Source organism: Salmo salar, chromosome ssa20, assembly GCF_905237065.1.
Source record: "Salmo salar chromosome ssa20, Ssal_v3.1, whole genome shotgun sequence".
Lineage (NCBI taxonomy): Eukaryota > Metazoa > Chordata > Actinopteri > Salmoniformes > Salmonidae > Salmo > Salmo salar.
Window position 1 is genome coordinate 29742235 of NC_059461.1, and position 20254 is coordinate 29762488.

The following is a 20254-nucleotide window of genomic DNA, read 5'->3' on the forward strand; positions in this document are numbered from 1 at the left end:
AGAGACGCTTGGTAACAAACAGATTTAGCATCTCCTGGCTTCCACGCAAAGCATACAAGCCAAATGCAGATCTTTGGAACAGCTACTTTTGAAAAAGTCTCAAATCCATATAATATAGCCTACACCATCACAATAAATCCATTATTTATTTTAGACAGGTCTAAAGAAACCTGATATGAAGAAAATGTTGTCAATTTCAGAAGAACAGAATAGTTGTCCTTATGCTAGGCCCTGATCTGGCTCTGCCATATGGCTGTGGGCTGCACTAATTCATTTTGCAGACAAGATTTGCTTAGAATTCCGTAGCATTATTTTACAGTATGAAGAATGAAATTGAACAATAAAATAGAAAGGATATTTTCTCAATGATTTACGGGAGTACACACATGCAACTATTGTGTGGAGTGGTTAACAAACAGGTACTCCTATATGCTTAATTTAGAGTTATTAATGTAACTTTAGTTGTGATACAAACGTTGGGCTATATGTTAACCTCTATGGGCTAGGCGGGACGAATTCGTCCCACCTACGTAACAGCCACTTGAAGCCTGTGGCGCGATTTTCAAAACCTTAAAAATCCTATTACTTCAATTTCTCAAACATATGACTATTTTACAGCTATTTAAAGACAAGACTCTCGTTAATCTAACCACACTGTCCGATTTCAAAAAGGCTTTACAACGAAAGCAAAACATTAGATTATGTCAGCAGAGTACCAAGCCAGAAATAATCAGACACCCATTTTTCAAGCTAGCATATAATGTCACAAAAACCCAGAAGACAGCTAAATGCAGTACTAACCTTTGATGATCATCAGATGACAACCCTAGGACATTATGTTATACAATACATGCATGTTTTGTTCAATCAAGTTCATATTTATATCAAAAAACAGCTTTTTACATTAGCATGTGACGTTCAGAACTAGCATACCCCCCGCAAACTTCCGGAGGAATTCGCTAACATTTTACTAAATTACTCACGATAAACGTTCACAAAAAGCATAACAATTATTTTAAGAATTATAGATACAGACCTCCTCTATGCACTCGATATGTCCGATTTTAAAATAGCTTTTTGGTGAAAGCACATTTTGCAATATTCTAAGTACATAGCCCAGGCATCACGGGCTAGCTATTTAGACACCCGGCAAGTTTAGCACTCACCATAATCATATTTACTATTATAAAAGTTTGATTACCTTTTGTTGTCTTCGTCAGAATGCACTCCCAGGACTGCTACTTCAATAACAAACGTTGGTTTGGTCCAAAATAATCCATCGTTATAGTGGCGTTTTGTTCGTGCGTCCCAGACACTATCTGAAATGGTAAATCAGGGTCGTGCGCATGGCGCAATTCGTGACAAAAAAAATCTAAATATTCCATTACCGTACTTCAAAGCATGTCAACCGCTGTTTAAAATCAGTTTTTATGCCATTTTTCTCGTAAAAAAAGCGATAATATTCCGACCGGGAATGTCCATTTAGCTAAACTGAGGAAAGTAAACAAAGCTTTCGGTCGACGCGGGCACGAGCCTGAGTCTCACAGTACTGTAACCAGCCACTACCCAAACGCGCTACTTTTTTTCAGCCAGAGCCTGCAAAGCCACGATTCAGCTTTTTGCCGCCTTCTGAGACCCTATGGCAGCCGTAGGAAGTGTCACGGGACAGCTAAGATCCTCACTCTTCAATAAACAGAGACAAGAAGAACGACACCTTGTCAGACAGGCCACTTCCTGCCTGAAACCTTGTCAGGTTTTTGCCTGCCAAATGAGTTCTGTTATACTCACAGACACCATTCAAACAGTTTTAGAAACTTTAGGGTGTTTTCTATCCATATGTAATAAGTATATGCATATTCTAGTTACTGGGTAGGAGTGGTAACCAGATTAAATCGGGTACGTTTTTTTATCCAGCCGTGTCAATACTGCCCCCTATCCTAAACAGGTTAAGATTGTTAATACATTCTAAGGCTGCATGATGTGTCTAATGATGATTTGAAAATAATTGCATGAAAGGCATGAGCTCTGATTTTTTGTTGTTGTTGTGCAGGCTGTACACACTTCACCAGTCTCTCATTCACAATTTGACAAGCACAATGACAATTTGACATGCCTCGATTTTCCCGGCGGCATACCCTTTGTGTGGCCGTAATGCCCCCTAAATAAATCCATGCCTTTTGCGGCCAGTGGCAGTGGTGCCCTTGGGCTGAATATAATAGTTATAATTCCCTTCTCCCGGCTGCGTGCTCCGAAGCACCTCTCACTCACATGGCTCTCCATCACGTGATTGGGTCTCTCACAGACAACAAGTGAAGACCAACACATCGGGGACGCAACTCCGCACATCCTTATCCAATTCCACAGCCCTGCACCCCCCACAGCAACTTGACCAAGCCTCCCCATTTCTCCTTCACCCAAATCCAGATAGCTGATGTTCTGAAACAGCTGCAAAATCTGGACCCCTACAAATCAGCCGCGCTAGACAATCTGGACCCTCGCTTTCTAAAATTATCTGCCGAAATTGATGCAACCCCTATTAATAGCCTGTTCAACCTCTCTTTCGTATTGTCTGAGATCCCCAAGGATTGGAAAGCTGCCGCGGTCATCCCCCTCTTCAAAGGGGGAGACACTCTAGACCCAAACTGCTACAGACGTATATCTATCCTACTCTGCCTTTCTAAGGTCCTCGAAAGCCAAGTTAACAAAACAGATCAACGACCATTTCGAATCCCACCGTGCCTTCTCCGCTAATCTGGTTTCCGAGCTGGTCATGGGTGCACCTCAGCCACGCTCAAGGTCCTAAATGATATCATAACCACCATCAATAAGAGATAATACTGTGCAGCTGTATTCATCGACCTGGCCAAGACTTTAGACTGGTTCACCAACTACTTCTCAGACAGTGTCAAATCAGAGGGCCTGTTGTCTGGACAGTCTATGGGGGTGCCACAGGGTTCAAATCTCGAGCTGACTCTCTTCTCTGTATACATCAATGATGTCACTCTTGCTGCTGGTGATTCTCTGATCCACCTCTACGCAGACGACACGATTCTGTATACTTCTGGCTCTTCTTTGGACACTGTGTTAACTAACCTCCAGATGAGCTTCAATGCTATACAACTCTCCTTCCGTGGCCTCCAACTGCTCTTAAATGCAAGTAAAACTAAATGCCTGCTCTTCAACTGATCGCTGCCCACACCTATCCTTGACTTTGGCGATGTCATTTACAAAATTGCCTCCAACACTCCACTCAGCAAATTGGATGTAGTCTATCACATTGCCATCTGTTTTGACAACAAAGCCCCATATATTACCCACCACTGCGACCTGTATGCTCTCGTTGGCTGGCCCTCGCTTCATATTCGTCGCCAAACCTACTGGCTCCAGGTCATCTATAGGTCTTTGCTAGGTAAAGCCCCACCTTATCTCAGCTCACTGGTCACCATAGCAGCACCCACCCATAGCACGTGCTCCAGCAGGTATATTTCACTGGTCACCCCCAAAGCCAATTCCTCCTTTGGCCGCCTTTCCTTCCAGTTCTCTGCTGCCAATGGAACGAACTGCAAAAATCACTGAAGCTGGAGACTCATATCTCCCTCATTAACTTTAAGCATCAGCTGTCAGAGCAGCTCACAGATCACTGCACCTGTACATAGCCCATCTGTAAATAGCCCATCCAACTACCTCATCCCCATATTGTTATTTATTTTGCTCCTTTGCACCCCAGTATCTCTACTTGCACATTCATCTTCTGCACATCTATCACTCCAGTGTTTAATTGCTATATTGTAATTATTTCGCCACTATGGCCTATTCATTGCCTTACCTCCCTTATCCTACCTCATTTGCACACACTGTATATAGACTTTTTCTATTGTATTATGGGCTGTATGTTTGTTTATTCCATGTGTAACTCTGTGTTGTTGTTTGTGTCGCACTGCTTTGCTTTATCTTGCCAGGTCGCAGTTGTAAATGAGAACTTGTTCTCAACTAGCCCACCTGGTTAAATAAAGGTGAAATAAAATGTAAAAATTCCAAGGCGCATATTGAAGATACTGTCCACATTTAAATTTCATCAGCCAACAAGATGAGTAGGCCTAACGAACAGCAAAAGTACTAGCGGATGTCAATGTAGTATCCCCCATCGTACAAAAGTTTACCTATTCTGTGGGGGAAAATAAATATTTCAAAACATAGTCTGGGACAGTTGTGGGACGCGATAGATCCCAAATTAATACAACCACTAGCATCCCAATTTTTTTTAAGCAATGAGGCTGACGCAACAGATCAGAACTTTTAGCTTAAAATAACTATTAGGCTATTTCTTCACATTATAAGCGCAGCAATGCGCACACAGCACGCGAATGTTCCATTAGCGGGAAAACACCATTCTCAAAAGTGACCGCAAATGCGATTATGCATGTAATGCTTTTATTATAAAGGTGCATTTTTATAGTGAAAATGATCTTCCCCAAACTTGAAACTCATGCGCTGTGTATGCCAGTTACTCTACACCCTTTGTAAAGCTGATTGTGCTTAATTTTAAGAAGTTATTTGGCCACTTTAGTTGTGACAACCATTATCAAAACATATAGGCCTATGGGCTAGGCTACATGAGGTGTGCAACTATGATTTCAAAAAGGCATTTGTTGTTTCTGCAAACAAGAGTTTCTACTGGACAAATTCAGGTATGTTTATCCCAGTTTCGTTCCGTTTGCTTCTGTTTAAGAACTGTCATAGCAGCCACATACAAACAGAATGATCACTTTGATCGTTGTGGCTATAATTTCTTCTTGCATCTACACGCTCTCCTCCTCCCTTCGCTTGTGGACTTCAGTGCACAACACATCAGCTGTCTGTCACCAGGCAAAAAATATATTTCTAAGCCAAACCTTCATATCATTACCGCTACACACAGCCTACATTGTTGACACCATTATTAGCTAACGTGATAGCCAACATAGTTACTAGACCTAACGTGTTAGTAAACCCGCTACAATCATGCAGTACAGTGTAGTCAGCAAGCAGTTTAGCAGTTACACCGGTGGGCCCCGGTGGCAAAAAGATTTGAACAAAAAGCTTTCCTTGACTTGGAAGAGTTCCATTGTTGGATAGCCATAGCTAGCCAGTTAACATAGCATCCCTCTCTGTTTGAGCTGGGTGTTTGAGTACGCTAAACTAGCTAGCTGCATTCGCTAGCTAAGTAAGTGAAAGTGGAAAAAAATACCAAATAAGCGCTCTCACTATTTTTGTAGAAATACATTTTTTCAAAACTGTTCAACTATTGTCTTTACTCACCACAGTTTCAGTCACAAAGACAAGTAGTAATGCAGTCAAGTTCTCCTTTACTTTGAGCCAGGAGAGATTGACATGCATTATATTGACATTGGCCCTCTGTGTACATATAAGGGCCAGCCGTGCTGCTCTGGGCCAACTGTAATTTGCCTAGGTACTTCTTTGTGGCAGTTGACCATTTAACTGGGCCGTAGTCCAGGTGTGCGAAAGCTAAGGCCTGTAGGACTTGTTTAGTTGATTGTGATGTCAAGAAAGCAGAGCAGCACTTTATCACATTCAGACCTCTCCCCTTCTTAGCTACCATTGAATCAATATGTTTTGACTGTCAGTTTACAAATCTAGGGTTACACCAAGCAGTTTAGTCTCCTCAACTTGTTCAATTGCCACATAATTCATTACAATATTTAGATTAGCTTTAGTGAATGATTTGTACCAAATACAATGCATTTAGTTTTTGATATGTTTATGACTAGCTTATTACTTGCCACCCATTCTAAAACTGACTGCAGCTCCTTGTTAAGTGTAGCAGTGAATTCACTTGCTGTGGTAGCTAACGTGTATAATGTTGAGTCATCAGCGTACATAGATACAGGCTTTACTCAATGCTAGGTATTAGTAAAAATAGAAAAAAGTAAGGGGCCAAGACAGCTACCTTGAGGTATGCCAAACTCGTTAATGAGGCTTCCATTAAAGGACACCCTCTGTGTTCTGTTAGATAGGCAACTCTCAATCCACGATATGGCAAAGCCAAAACATTTTTATCAACAGCAGACTATGAACAATAAATGTCAATCTGCACTGAAATCTAATACAATTAATACATTTATTTCAGCCAATCATCTGTCATTTGTGTTCGTGCCGTAAATATTGAGTGCCCTTTCCTATAAGTGTTCTGAAAGTCAGTTGTACATTTCTTTACTGTAAAATAGCATTGTATCTGGTCAAACACTATTTTTTCCAAAAGTTTACTAAGGGTCGATAGCAGGCTGATTGGTCGGATGTTTGAAACAGTAAAGGGTGCTTTGCTATTCTTGGGTAACAGTATGACTTTTGCTTCCATCCAGCCCTGAGGACACACACTTTCCTGTAGACTTAGATTGAAGAGATGGCAAATAGGTGTGGCAATATAGTCCACTACCATCCTCAGTAATTTTCCATCCAAGTTGTCAATAGCAGGTGGTTTGTTATTATTGATAGACAACAGTAATTTTTCCACCTCTTCCACACTCACTTTACAGAATTCAAAATTGCAATGCTTGTCTTTCATAATTTGGTCAGTTATGCATGATATGAAGCTTCATAGTTTGTTGTTGGCATGTCATGCCTAATTTTGCTAATCTTACCAATGAAAAAGTAATTAAAGTAGTTTGCAATAGAGGATTTTGTGATGAATGAGACATCTGATTCAATGAAGGATGAAGCTGAGTTCGGGTGCTCCAAAAGCTTTATACTGTCATACTTTATATCTCTTAACCTTAAAAAAAAATAAAGCTTTGTTTCATAGTACAGTTACTTCTTTTTGTCTAGTTTAGTCACGATTTCTCAATTGACGGTATATTTTACAATTGGCTATGCAGTGAGAATTACTTGCCATTTGTTTTGCCTCGTCCCTCTCAGACATACACCTAGTTTCCTGAAAGGGGGTCACAAATTGTATGTCGCAAGTCACAACTTCACAGGAGAGCCATTTGAATGTAAAAATGTTTATCAAAGTGCGTTTTTTTGGTAGAAATGCCTTCTCGAACATGTGAACTTTCATATGCCTTAATAACAAACTTGTATGCCATCTGTAAATACGAATAAAATTGTTAAATTACGAGCCTTGTCGGTTAAGCCACAGAAAAAGAAGCAACCTTCCCACTAGCCATGATTGGCTGAGATAATGAGTGGGCTGGACATGCCGAGAGAGGAGTTTGGATTGGTCTGCCATAGAAGGCTTCCGTCTATTTAAGCTGGTCAGTCTGTTGGTAATCCTGTCGAACGCGGCTTTTTTTGTATTATGTATTGTGTAGTGGAGCTGCGTAAGTGTTGCTCTCCACTTGCTGGAGGATCAAGTTTTGAAATCAGTGGAATTAGAGTATGATAGCTAAAGACATGGAGAAAACACCTGTCTCCGGATTATATCTTCAAACTAAGGGCAACCGTGGCATGGCATTCGTGACAGATGCGTCCATCATGCATGATGATGTATACAGGTAAGATAGCTAGCAACATTTTCAGATATTACACATTTCTAATTTTGACAGGAAGTGGTTCCATTTCAAGCTGAAGTGTACTGTTAGCTAGCTAACGTTAGCTGGCTGGCTCCCTAGCTGACGTTATCATTCGTATCCCAGAGCCGTTTGCTTTTCTAGTTAGAGCCTAATGTTAGCTGCCTAATGTTAGCTAGCTAACATTAAACCTGGTTGGTTAGCTCCCAGCATATTCATGCAGGGTAGTAACAACATTATTTGGCACTGTATTAATTGTTATTTAACTAGCTAGCGTTAGCCGGCTGGCTCGTTAACTAAAAGTTACGTGTGTGATCTTACACTTTGTTTACCTACCTAGCTAGCTGTCTTAAGCTAAAGTGTACAACACCCGTTGAATATGGTCGGTATCTGTAAACGTCAGCAAAAAAGTGTAATAAAATTGTTGCCAGCGAAGCTGGTTAATCATTGGCCAGAGCATCAAGTGCACACTCTGAACGCTCCGAGAACGAAACAAGATGGGTGGGGCTAAAGCTTAAGAGGGTGTGAATGATGCTGAATGGGTGTAGACAAAGAAGAGCTCTTCACTAGATACCAAAACATTCAAGGCCATTTTCTCAAAAGTGAGTTTACAAGTTTAATCAACTTTCAAAGCAGAATTACTTTCCCATTGTTCCTCAAAAATGCAGTGTATGAGATACCATTTTGTAGCTCAATCTACTTTTATCCAATGTAAAAAACACAATTTCAAATTTTGCTACATAAGGCCAAATCCAGGTGGTGAGTCACATTTTTCAATTCCTCATCAATCCATGGGGATTTAGTAGTTTTTACAGTGAGTTTATTAATGGAAGCATGCTAGTAACTGGAAGAAGTAATTTCATAAATGTGTCAAGTGAAGGGCCTGGTTGCTCCTCATTATACACAACAGACCAGTAAATATTCTTTACAGCTTCAACATGGGAATCACTACAGTTCCTCTTGTATGTCTCTTATACACAATTTTAGGCCCAGCCTTGACTACTTTGGTTTTTCTAGATATGGCTACAATATTATGATCATTACATCCGATGGGTGGGGATACTGCTTTAGAGCAGATTTCGGCAGCATTAATAAATACACAGATACATGTCAATGATTTATTTCCTGTGCTGTTTGTGTATAACCTGGTAGGTTGATTGATTACCTGAAGGCACTGGTCACAGTTGAGCTTTTTAATGAGTGGACAGCTTGATGAAAACCAGTCAATATTTATGTCACCTAGAAAATATACCTCTGTTAATATATCCAAATGCCTTTGTTACGTTACAGCCTTATTCTAAAATTGATTAAATCTTTTTTCCTCAGCAATCTACACACAATACCCCATAATGACAAAGTGAAAACAGGTTTTTAGACATTTTTGGAAATGTATTAAAAATATGTAAATAAACAGATACCTTAAGTATTCAGACCCTTTGCTATGAGACTCGAAACTTAGCTCAGGTGCATCCTGTTTCCATCAATCATCCTTGAGATATTTCTACAACTTGGAGTCCCCCTGTGGTAAATTCAATTGATTGGACATGATTTGGAAAGGCACACACCTGTCTATATAAGGTCCCACAGTTGACAATGCATGTCAGAGCAAAAACCAAGCCATGAGGTCGATGGAATTGTCCATAGAGCTCTGAGACAGGATTGTGTCGAGGCACAGATCTGGGGAAGTGTACCAGAATTAAAGGTCCCCAGAACACAGTGGACTCCATCATTCTTAAATGGAAGAAATGTGGAACCACCAAGAGTTAGCCGCCTGGCCAAACTGAGCAACCGGGGAAAAGGGCCTTGGTCAGGGAGATACGAAGAACATGATGGTCACTCTGACAGAGCTCCAGAGTTCCTCTGTGGAGATAAGAGAACCTTCCAGAAGGACATCCGTCTCTGCAGCACTCAACCAATCAGGCCTTTATGGTAGAGTGGCCAGAGGGAAGCCACTCCTCAGTAAAAGACATACGACATCTAACTTACCTGACACCCTAGACCCGCATCAATTTGCTTACCGACCCAATAGATCCAGATGATGCAATCGCAAATCACACTGCGCTATCCCATCTGGACAAGAGGAATAGCTACAGTTGAAGTTGGAAGTTCACATACACTTAGGTTGGAGCCATTAAAACTTGTTTTTCAACCACTCCACAAATTTCCTGTTAACAAACTATAGTTTTGGCAAGTCGGTTAGACATCTACTTTATGCATGATGCAATAATTTTTCCAACAATTGTTTAGACAGATTATTTTACTGTATCACAATTTCAGTGGTTCAGAAGTTTACATACACATTTAAACAGCTTGGAAAATTCCAGAAAATGATGTCATGGCTTTAGAAGCTTCTGATAGGCTAATTAACATAATTTGAGTTAATTGGAGGTGTACCTGTATTTAAAGACCTACCTTCAAACTCAGTGCCTCTTTGCTTGACATCATGGGAAAATCTAAAGAAATCAGCCAAGACCTCAAAAAAAAAATTGTAGACCTCCACAAGTCTGGTTCATCATTGGGTGCAATTTCCAAATGCCTGAAGATACCACGTTCATCTGTACAAACAACAGTAAGCAAGTATAAACACCATGGGACCACGCAGCCATCATACTGCTCAGGAAGGAGACGCGTTCTGTCTCCTAGAGATGAACGTACTTCGGTGCGGAAGGTGCAAATCAATCCCAAAACAGCAGCAAAGGACCTTGTGAAGATGCTGGAGGAAACAGGTACAAAAGTATCTATATCCACAGTAACACGAGTCCTATAATCGATATAACCTGAAAGGCCGCTCAGCAAGGAAGAAGCCACTGCTCGAAAACCGCCATAAAAAAGCCAGACTACGGTTTGCAACTGCACATGGGGACAAAGATCGTACTTTTTGGAGAAATGTCCTCTGGTCTGATGAAACAAAAATAGAACTGTTTGGCCATAATGACCATCGTTATGTTTGCAGGAAAAAGGGGGAGGCTTGCAAGCCGAAGAACACCATCCCAACCGTGAAGCACAAGGGTGGCAGCATCATGTTGTGGGGGTGCTTTGCTGCAGGAGGGACTGGTGCACTTCACAAAATAGATGGCTTCATGGGAAAGGAAAATTATGTGGCTATATTATATATTTGTGGGCTATACTCTGCCTTGTCTCAGGATGGTAAGTTGGTGGTTGAAGATATGCCTCTAGTGGTGCTGGGGCTGTGCTTTTTGCAAAGTGGATGGGGTTATATTCTGCCTGTTTGGCTCTGTCTGGGGGTATTGTCAGATGGGGCCACAGTGTCTCCCGACCCCTCCCGTCTCAGCCTCCAGTATTTATGCTGCAGTAGTTTGTGTGTCGGGGGGCTAGGGTCAGTCTTAAATGTGGAGTATTTCTCCTGTCTTATCCAGTGTCCTGTGTGAATTTAAGTATGCTCTCTCTTTCGGAGGACCTGAGCCCTAGGACCATGCCTCAGGACTACCTGACCTGATGACACCTTGCTGTCCCCAGTCCACCTGGCCGTGCTGCTGCTCCAGTTTCATCTGTTCTGCCTGCGGCTATGGAACCCTGACCTGTTCACCGGACGTGCTACCTGTCCCAGACCTGCTGTTTTCAACTCTAGAGACAGCAGGAGCAGTAGAGATACTCTGAATGATCGGCTATGAAAAGTCAACTGACATTTACTCCTGAGGTTGCTGACCTGTTGCACCCTCGACAACCACTGTGATTATTATTATTATTATTATTATTATTAGACCCTGCTCGTCATCTACTAACATCTTGGCCATGTTCTGGCCACCCCTCATAGCCTGGTTTCTCTCTAGGTTTCTTCCCTACGATCTAGCCTTTCTAGGGAGTTTCCTAGCCACCGTGCTTCTACACCTGCATTGTTTGCTATTTGGAGTTTTAGGCTGGGTTTTTCTACAGCACTTTGACATCAGCTTATGTGAGAAGGGCTTTATAAATACATTTGATTGATATATTGAAGCAACATCTCAAGACATCAGTCAGGAAGTTAAAGCTTGGTCACAAATGGGTCTTCCAAATGGACAATGACCCCAAGCATACTTCCAAAGTTGTGGCAAAATGGCTTAAGGACAACAAAGTCAAGGTATTGGAGTAGCCATCACAAAGCCCTGACCTCAACCCTATAGAAAATTTGTGGGCAGACCTGAAAAAGCGTGTGCAAGCAAGGAGGCCTACAAACCTGACTCAGTTACACCAACTCTGTCAGGAGGAATGGGCCAAAATTTACCCAACTTATTGTGGGAAGCTTGTGGAAGGCTACCCGAAACATTTGACCCAAGTTAAACAATTTAAAGGCAATGCTACCAAATACTTAGAGTGTATGTAAACTTCTGACCCACTGGGAATATGATGAAAGAAATAAAAGGCTGAAAAAAAAATAAAAAAATTACTCATTATTCTGACATTTTACATTCTTCAAATAAAGTGGTGATCCTAACTGACCTAAGACAGGGATTTTTTACTCGGATTAAATGTCAGGAATTGTGAAAAACTGAGTTGAAATGTATTTGGCTGAGGTGTATGTAACAATGCTGTTCATTGACTATAGCTCAGCATTCAAACCATAGTACCCTCCAAGCTCATCATTAAGCTTGAGGCCCTGGGTCTGAACCCCTCCCTGTACAACTGGGTCCTGGACTTCTTGACGGGCCGCCCCCAGGTGGTGAAGGTAGGAAACAACGCCACTTCGCTGATATTCAACACTGGGGCCCCACAAGGATGCGTGCTCAGCCCCCTCCTGTACTCCCTGTTCACCCATGACTGCGTGGCTACCCACGCCTCTAACTCAATCATCAAGTTTGTAGACGACAACAGTAGTAGGCCTTATTCCCAACAATGACGAGACGGCCTACAGGGAGGAGGAGAGGGCCCTGGGAGTGTGGTGCCAGGAAAATAATCTCTCACCCAATGTCAACAAAACAGCTGATCATGGACTTCATGAAACAGCAGAGGGAGCACCCCTTTATCCACATTGATGTGACCGCACTGGAGAAGGTGGAAAGCTTCAAGTTCCTTGGCGTACACGTCACTGACAAACTGAAATGGTCCACCCACACAGACAGCGTGAAGAAGGTGCAACAGCGCCTCTTCAACCTCAGGAGGCTTTAGAAATTTGGCTTGGCACCTAAACCCCCCCCATTTTACAGATGCACAATTGAGAGTATCCTGTCGGGCTGTATCACGGCCTGGTACGGCAACCGCACCGCCCGCAACCGCAGGGCTCTCCAGAGGGTGGTGCTGTCTGCCCAACACATCACCGGGGGCAAACTGCCTGCCCTCCAAGACACCTACAGCACCCGATGTCACAGGAAGGCGCAAAAAGATAATCATGGACAACAACCACCCGAGCCACTGCCTGTTCACCCCACTATCATTCAGAAGGCAAGGTTAGTACAGGTGCATCAAAGCTTGGACCGAGAGACTATCTCAAGGCCATCAGACTGTTAAATAGCCATCACTAGCACATTAGAGGCTGTTGCCCTATATACAGACTTGAAATCACTGGCCACTTTAATAATTGGAACACTGGTTACTTTAATAATGTTTACATATTTTGCATTACTCATCTCATATGTATATACTGTATCTTAGTCTATGCCACTCTGACATTGCTCGTCCAAATATTTATATATTCTTAATTCCATTCCTTACTTCAGATTGTGTGTATTGTTAGATATTACTGTGCTGTTGGAGCTAGAAGCACAAGCATTTCACTACACCCGCAATAACATCTGCTAAACACGGGTATGTGACAAATAATATTTGATTTGACAGCCCACTTAGAGTTTGCCAAAAGCCACCTAAAGACTCTCAGACCATGACAAACAAGATTCTCTGGTCTGATGAAACCAAAATTGAACTCTTTAGCCTGAATGTCAAGCGTCACATCGGGAAGAAACCTAGCACCATCCCTACAGTGAAGCATGATGGTGGCAGCATCATGCTGTGGGAATGTTTTTCAGCAGCAGGGAATGGGAGACTAGTCAGGATTGAGGGAAAAATGAACGGAGAAAAGTACAGAGAGATCCTTGATGAAAACCTGCACCAGAGCACTCAGGACCTCAGACTGGGGTGAAGGTTCATCTTCCAACAGGACAACGACCCTAAGCACACAACCAAGACAACGCAGAGTGACTTTGGGACAAGTCTCTGAACGTCTGAGTGGCCCAGCCAGAGTCCGGACTTGAACCCAATCGAACATCTCTAGAGAGACCTGAAAATAGCTGTGCAGAGACGCTCCCCATCCAACCTGACAGAGCTTGAGAGGATCTGCATAGATGAATAGGAGAAACTCTCCAAATACAGGTGTGCCAAGCTTGTAGTGTCATACCCAATAAGTCTCAAGGCTGTTATCGCTGACAAAGGTGCTTCAACAAAGTACTGAGTAAAGCATCAGAGTACTTAGTTAAATGTAATATCAGTTTCTTTTATACATTTGCGAAAGTTTCTAAAAACCTGTTTTTGGATTGTAATTATGGGGTATTGTGTGTAGATTGGTGAGGGGGAAAAAAAAAAAGTTGAATAATTTTATTAATAAGGCTGTAACGTAACAAAATGTAGAAAAAGTCAAGAGGTCTGAATAGTCTCTGAATGCACTGTATACAGCAACACCTCCCCCATGGACATTCCTGTGTCTTCTATAGATGTTATAACTTTGGGCCTGTTATTTTTAGACCAAAAGCCTATGTAGAACATCGGGACTGAAACCAGCCAGCATAGCTAGCATAGGGTCTAACCAAGCTATCATAAGGCCAAAACCCAGGCAGCTAACAGAGTTTAAAATCAACCAGCACAGCTAACAGAGTGTATAAACCCAGGGAGCCAATTAACAGAGGCCCAGTGCCAGAACTCTGTAATCATAACTCCCATAGCTGCTGGATGGAAGCAAAGCTCCCTGGCAGTAGAAACGTAAGCTGTATTTGCTTTGGATACTAATTCAGATGACCCAGTTCCCTAATACTCTCTCCCTCCAACAACTCCCCTTCCTCCCTCCCCACCTCTCACTCCGGTCCATTTCCTTCCCTGGATTGAAGTTAACATACTAAATCTGTGCATTTCCGGAGAAAAGCAACTATGTAATTTAACACTGCACATTCCACCAACTGAACTGCCTCTTTACTGGATGCATTAACTATCTCATAACTAAAACATTTATGGCAGTTTGTGACACTAAGATAACTGTTTGACAGAAAGTAAGGACTACTGGTTAACATGCCCATCTGAGCACTGAGCTCCTTGTGTAAACTAATATGTACACAACAAGCGCCATTCGAGGTTCTGTTATTAGCCAGCTCATTAAAATAGGCAGCAGATGAATGGCAGCTATATTGGAACTATAAAAGAGTGTTTCATTTCACAGGCTGGTCACAGCTGAGCTTAGTGAGCACACATGAATAGAGCTTTAATTAAATAAGGTGGTACTCTGACAGACAGTTTAACTACACAATCCTGCTCTCTTTCTCTGTGTAGGTGTGTGTGCATGTATGAAAGAGAAAGAGCTGTCTAAATGTATAAATGCTTTATTGTCCGTTTAAGCAGCAGATGACTTAGTTAGCACTATAACGACTGTTGTGCTCATTAAAAAAAGCTATCATAAAGGAAGACATATGAGGCAGGACAGGGTAGAGTGTGAGTGGCCCTGTCACACAGGGCTAACACATTCCTCCATGCTCACTCACACTGCAGTGCCAGAGATACATTCTGCACAGCACTCAGTCTGCCCAGCCAGGGCTCAACTCAATTCACAGAGAGACTGGAGGGATGTGATGAGCTAGGTAGTGTATTCGTCAGAGGAACAGTTCCTTTTAGGTGCAGTACCGATGTGTAACTGCACACACACAGACATCTCCCGGCACTGCCCAAGAAGTAGTGCTAGAAACATAAACACCAGTGTACTGCTGTTAGAGGTGCCTGAGGCTCTGAGTCAGAGAGAGTGAGTAGGAAAGAGAGAGACGTGACTTCTGATGCACTTTATTAGAACATCCTCACTTACTAAAATAATATTAACACAGAAACACAGTTCCCTTGTGAAAACCTAGAGGTAAATAGACAGAAAGAGAGTGAGTGTTGTCTTGTGTTTAATTTATTATTATTATTTTTTATTTAAATCTTATTGTCTGAACAGGGTAATACCACAGGCCTCCAGTTCTGTGTGAGTGTTCTGTCGGGTATTTGTGGATAGAGGGAAAGCGGTAGAGAGAAAATAAAAAAAAAGTGTTTTGTAGTCTGAACAAAGCAATGCCAAAGGCAGCCAGTTTTCTGTGAAGGTATTTGTGGAGATGGGCTGTGTGAGAAAGAAAAAGAAATCAAGAAAGAAAGACAGTGACAGACAGACAGACAGACAGACAGACAGACAGACAGAGACAGACAGAGACAGACAGAGACAGACAGAGACAGACAGACAGATCCTACCTCCTTCAGACTGATATTGCAGGTGTAGATGATATTGGAGCTATCCCTCCTAAAGTGGGCATGTCCTTTGTCTTTGAGCACAAAGGCGATGTCTGCTGGAATGTTCTCTGGTGTCTCGTCCCCCTCCTTAGGGAAGGTGATCTTGGTGCCCTCCTTCCATCCCCTCTTTATCACGATGTTCAGGATCTTATCCTCTGTCTGGCTGCTCCTGCCATCAGGGTTCAGCCTCCTCCTGGTGATCTTCATCCGCTTGGTGCAACCATGGAAGATCTCCTCCAGAGATACCTTCAGCTCATGGACCACCGGGGGGTCCTGCTGCCTCCTGGACCCCGCCAGACGTTCCGACTGCACTCCCCTCCTCCTGCCCCCGACATGGCCAGGGAAGCCGTTGACCCCCCCGGGGAAGCCGAAGTGTGTGAATGAGGTGAAGGGGTCATCCTCATCCAAGTCGGTTTCCATGTCATGGTCATTGTGGTGGTTGGGGACCTTGGAGTGGAAGCCGTTGGAGCGGTTATGGTGGTTGCGGTGTGGTCCAAAGAACATGTCGAAGGGGTTGGAGCCGCCAAAGAAGGATGCGAAGGTGGCGTGGGGGTCCCCATGGAAGGTGTAGTGGTATGACCCGCCAGGAACCCCAGACTGACCACTACTGCCCCCCCGCCTTCAGACCTGACAGAGAGAGAGAGAGACACAGGGATGTGAGTACACACACACACCCAGATGGAGAGGTAGCCCAATTCCTCCTCTGTAGAATTTTAAAGTGTTTTTTTACAACAGTTAGGAGGGAGTTTGAGGAGCAGAGGCCCTGGAGCCATGAGCAGCAGTCAGAGAGAACCCACGTGGGCGAGAGTTCCCATGGGATCGGGTGGGGGGGGGGGCAGTGGTCTAGCAAAAGATTTGCTGAAACTGATAAGACTACCCGCAGCTTAAAACACACACACACACACACACACACACACACACACACATTGCTATTCTTATCTCTGCCACCTCATGGATTCAGGCCTATCTGAGAGGTGGAAACACACTGTGGAAAGAGCCGGTCAGACAGGAGAGAACAGTTAGACAGTAGAGGCAGAAGGGTGAGGTAGGGGGGATAGCTAAATAAGGAAAGGAGTCTGCTCAGTGTTCTCGCTCTATCACACAATGACACACACTGAAAGATAGACGACTTCATGACACTTATAATCACACCGACCACACTCAGAATAGTGAGCCTCTCTCTTACCCTCCTCTCCTAGCTGGTCGTAGATTACCCTCTTCTTGGGGTCACTCAGAACTTCGTAGGCCTCAGCGATCTCTTTAAACTTATCCTCTGCATTAGCGTCTGTGTTCTTGTCTGGGTGGAACCTCAGCGCCATGCGGCGATATGCCTTCTTGATCTCCTCCTCGCTAGAACCCTTAGGAATACCCAGCATCTTATAGTAGTCCTTCCCCATGGCAATGACCTCTCACACCTGGCTCTCTGGAGGTAGAGGAAGAGTGTGAGAAACGTTACTGGGTTAGGGATGCCCAGGGTTTTATACCATCTATGGCTGAAGAACTGATCCACACCAGCCTGACTCTCTGGCGAGACACGCACACCTATGTGAGTAAATAGGTGATTATTCTAATGAATAGAAGCATTTTCCCCATTGCAGATTAGATATATTTGTGGAACTTGCCATGTTGCTATAGTAATGCGGTATGGTTGTGTTGCCATGGCAGTGTAGTAAAAGCTCAAAGTTAGTGCATGTGAGGAATTTCCTTCCATCTGGCACTACTCACTCTGGTACTACACACACAAGCACAACAGGTATACACACTCACACACGCAGAGTGAGTTAGAGGGGTTACATGCTATAGCCTCATGAAACTGCAGAGCTGTTGAATATGACACTGACCATGCGTCTGTCAGTGTAGTAGACAGTCTCTTACCTACATTCCTTGCGAGCTTCTTTGAATAAACTACAACATATGGTAGACTATAGGCCCATGTATGGTTGTTATTTAGGTGCTTTACTGTTTCTGTTGTTCATGTATCCAAAATAACCTGCCCACACCGCTGTGAATCTCTACCGTAGAACGAGACAAAGAAACCGCACAGGTCACCAGCTTTGCAGAGCCGAATTTCACGAGCAGTTGCAGTTCCACCAGAGACAATAACAACTCTCTCCGTGTGTGAATCGAACCTATCGATTGGCAAATGCAGAGGCGCAACACAGCCTTTAATAGGCTTTAATTAGCCTATGACAGCAGTGGAAACTGACAGTAGCCGGCGCTGCGGATAAAAAACAACACTGGATGAGGGATGAAATTAAACGTTTCCTACCAGTGATAATTTTCAGCAGAACATCGGCAGATCAGACGAACATGTCCCTCTCCTGCCCTGGTATCCCTCTCCGGTCTTTATCATGTGCCGTCAGAGTTCAACCGCTGACGGGTCTGAAATAGCGGTCGTCACTAGTTAGCCTAAAAAAGCCACAAAAAGTCTTAATTATGGCTAAACCCCGCCTATTTCTAAAATGGTCCTAACCTTAACCACACTGCTAACCTTATGCCTAACCTTAAATTAAGACCAAAAAGCTCATTTTAACCTGAAATAGCCGGTGACCAAACAGAAGAACGCTCTGACGTCAACGAATAAAACGTTTTACTGCCAATCAATCAATGACTCCAAATCACATACCGTAGTTATGCGGTGTGTGACGTTCAATTAAATAGACCCTCGTCACTTTATTTCCACTTCCAATGTAAAACTTCACAGAAATCCTGCGTACCTAGACTACAGCGGCCAGTCCTGCAGTGAAGAAATCAAATCCCTGTCTATAAACGTAAATAGTCAGAGAGTCTATAACTATGCCTACTTTCAGTAAGTTAGTCCGTAGGTGGGTCCAGTGCCGTCTTACCTTGTCCGAGTGACTGTCTCTGGACTTCACTGACTGTTCTTCTCCGCTCCTCTGCGCGACAGCTGAGTATTTTACCAGTGGACTGTTCAATGCGCACTGTCAGCCACGGTGGACTCGCCCATCAATCGGTCGTACCCCCAAAAATGTGTTGCACTGAGGAGTTGATTGATTTCAGTTATCAATTTATCCAATCCATTAAATCATCGATCCACTCATTGAGTTGTTGGTTTACTTGAGCTCCCAGGAATGAAGTTTACAGCCTGGAGTTTAAGACTAGTCTACATTCCAGTTCTGATTCTGTCTGAGAGAGCTGGGATTCTTCTGTCAAAGAAAAGACTCCCTCTCTCTGACTGTGGGTATGTCTGTGTGTTCGCCCAGGCAGATTGATCCAATGCCCGTGGATGGTGCTGGAGGCTGGGACAGTGTGTGCATATTGTGCGTGAGTAGGCTTTGCCTGTGGTATAAACAGCGCTGGTACATGTGATAATGGCACTCAGGGACTAGAACCTTCTTCACCCACACAAACGAGGAGGAGAGGAGACTATTGAGATGCAGCCCCTGTCTCCTTCCCAACCTCCTGCTCTATATTAACTATCTTTTCTCTCTTTGAAGAGGATGTCATCAGTAGAGAGTTCTGCTGTCAGAATATTTTCTTTAATATTTTGACCATTAAGCACATTACCCCGCCTGCAAAGCACTTACAGCACATTTAAGAGTTAATTATAGTTCATTTCAACATTATGCATTTCCAAGAAAAGTCACTGCTCAGAATCCTGTAATGTAATCAGTAAATGTACCTCCGAGAGAAGAGAGAGCAGAACCATTAGGAGGTAGGGGAGAAGAGGTGGAGATAGGTGGGATGTATGGAGAGCCAGCAATGCAGGTGGGCATGTCAGTCAAAGTAGACAGAGAGGGAAGGGGGAGAGAGAGGCTGAGGCGAGCAAGAACGAGAAAGTGGGCCCAGGATGAGTCCAGCTATAGCTTGAGTCATCCCTTTCTCTTGGGTGGTGAGGAGGTGTGAAATAAACAAGTGACTCAGTAGTAAAGAGCAGAGCATGTACACAGGTGACTGGTCACATACCATAGTACATCTCCTGTTTACATTTCCTGAGACATTCCCCTGTGGCCAGCTGGGTTTTCCTGTGGCAGCAGAGACCCTGTAAATCTGTCAAGTCTGTGGGTAGGTGTATGTGTGTTTTGCTGTAGACATACAGTGGCAAGAAAAAGTATTTGAACACTTTGGAAATACCTGGATTTCTGCACAAATTGGTCATTAAATTTGATTTGATCTTCATCTAGGTCACAACAATAGACAGTCTGCTTAAACTAATTACACATTTTCATGTCTTTACTAAATACATCATGGGAAAAGTATGTGAACCCTTGGATTTAATAACTGGTTGACCCTCCTTTGGCAGCAATAACCTTAACCAAACGTTTTCTGTAGTTGCGGATCAG

The 20254-nt window shown here is 43.2% G+C and overlaps 1 protein-coding gene across 1 annotated transcript in view; it reads right to left on the reverse strand.

Annotated features, from left to right (window-relative positions):
- Positions 1 to 19267, reverse strand: part of LOC106580287 (dnaJ homolog subfamily B member 5-like) — a 29106-nt gene extending 9839 nt beyond the window's left edge. The window contains 4 exon segments of the mRNA XM_014161121.2: positions 15912 to 16556; positions 16558 to 16577; positions 17137 to 17373; positions 18797 to 19267. Of these exon segments, the coding sequence (XP_014016596.2) occupies positions 15912 to 16556; positions 16558 to 16577; positions 17137 to 17347 (876 nt within the window). The 5' untranslated portion in view covers positions 17348 to 17373; positions 18797 to 19267.
- Between the last annotated feature and the right edge of the window lie 987 nt (positions 19268 to 20254).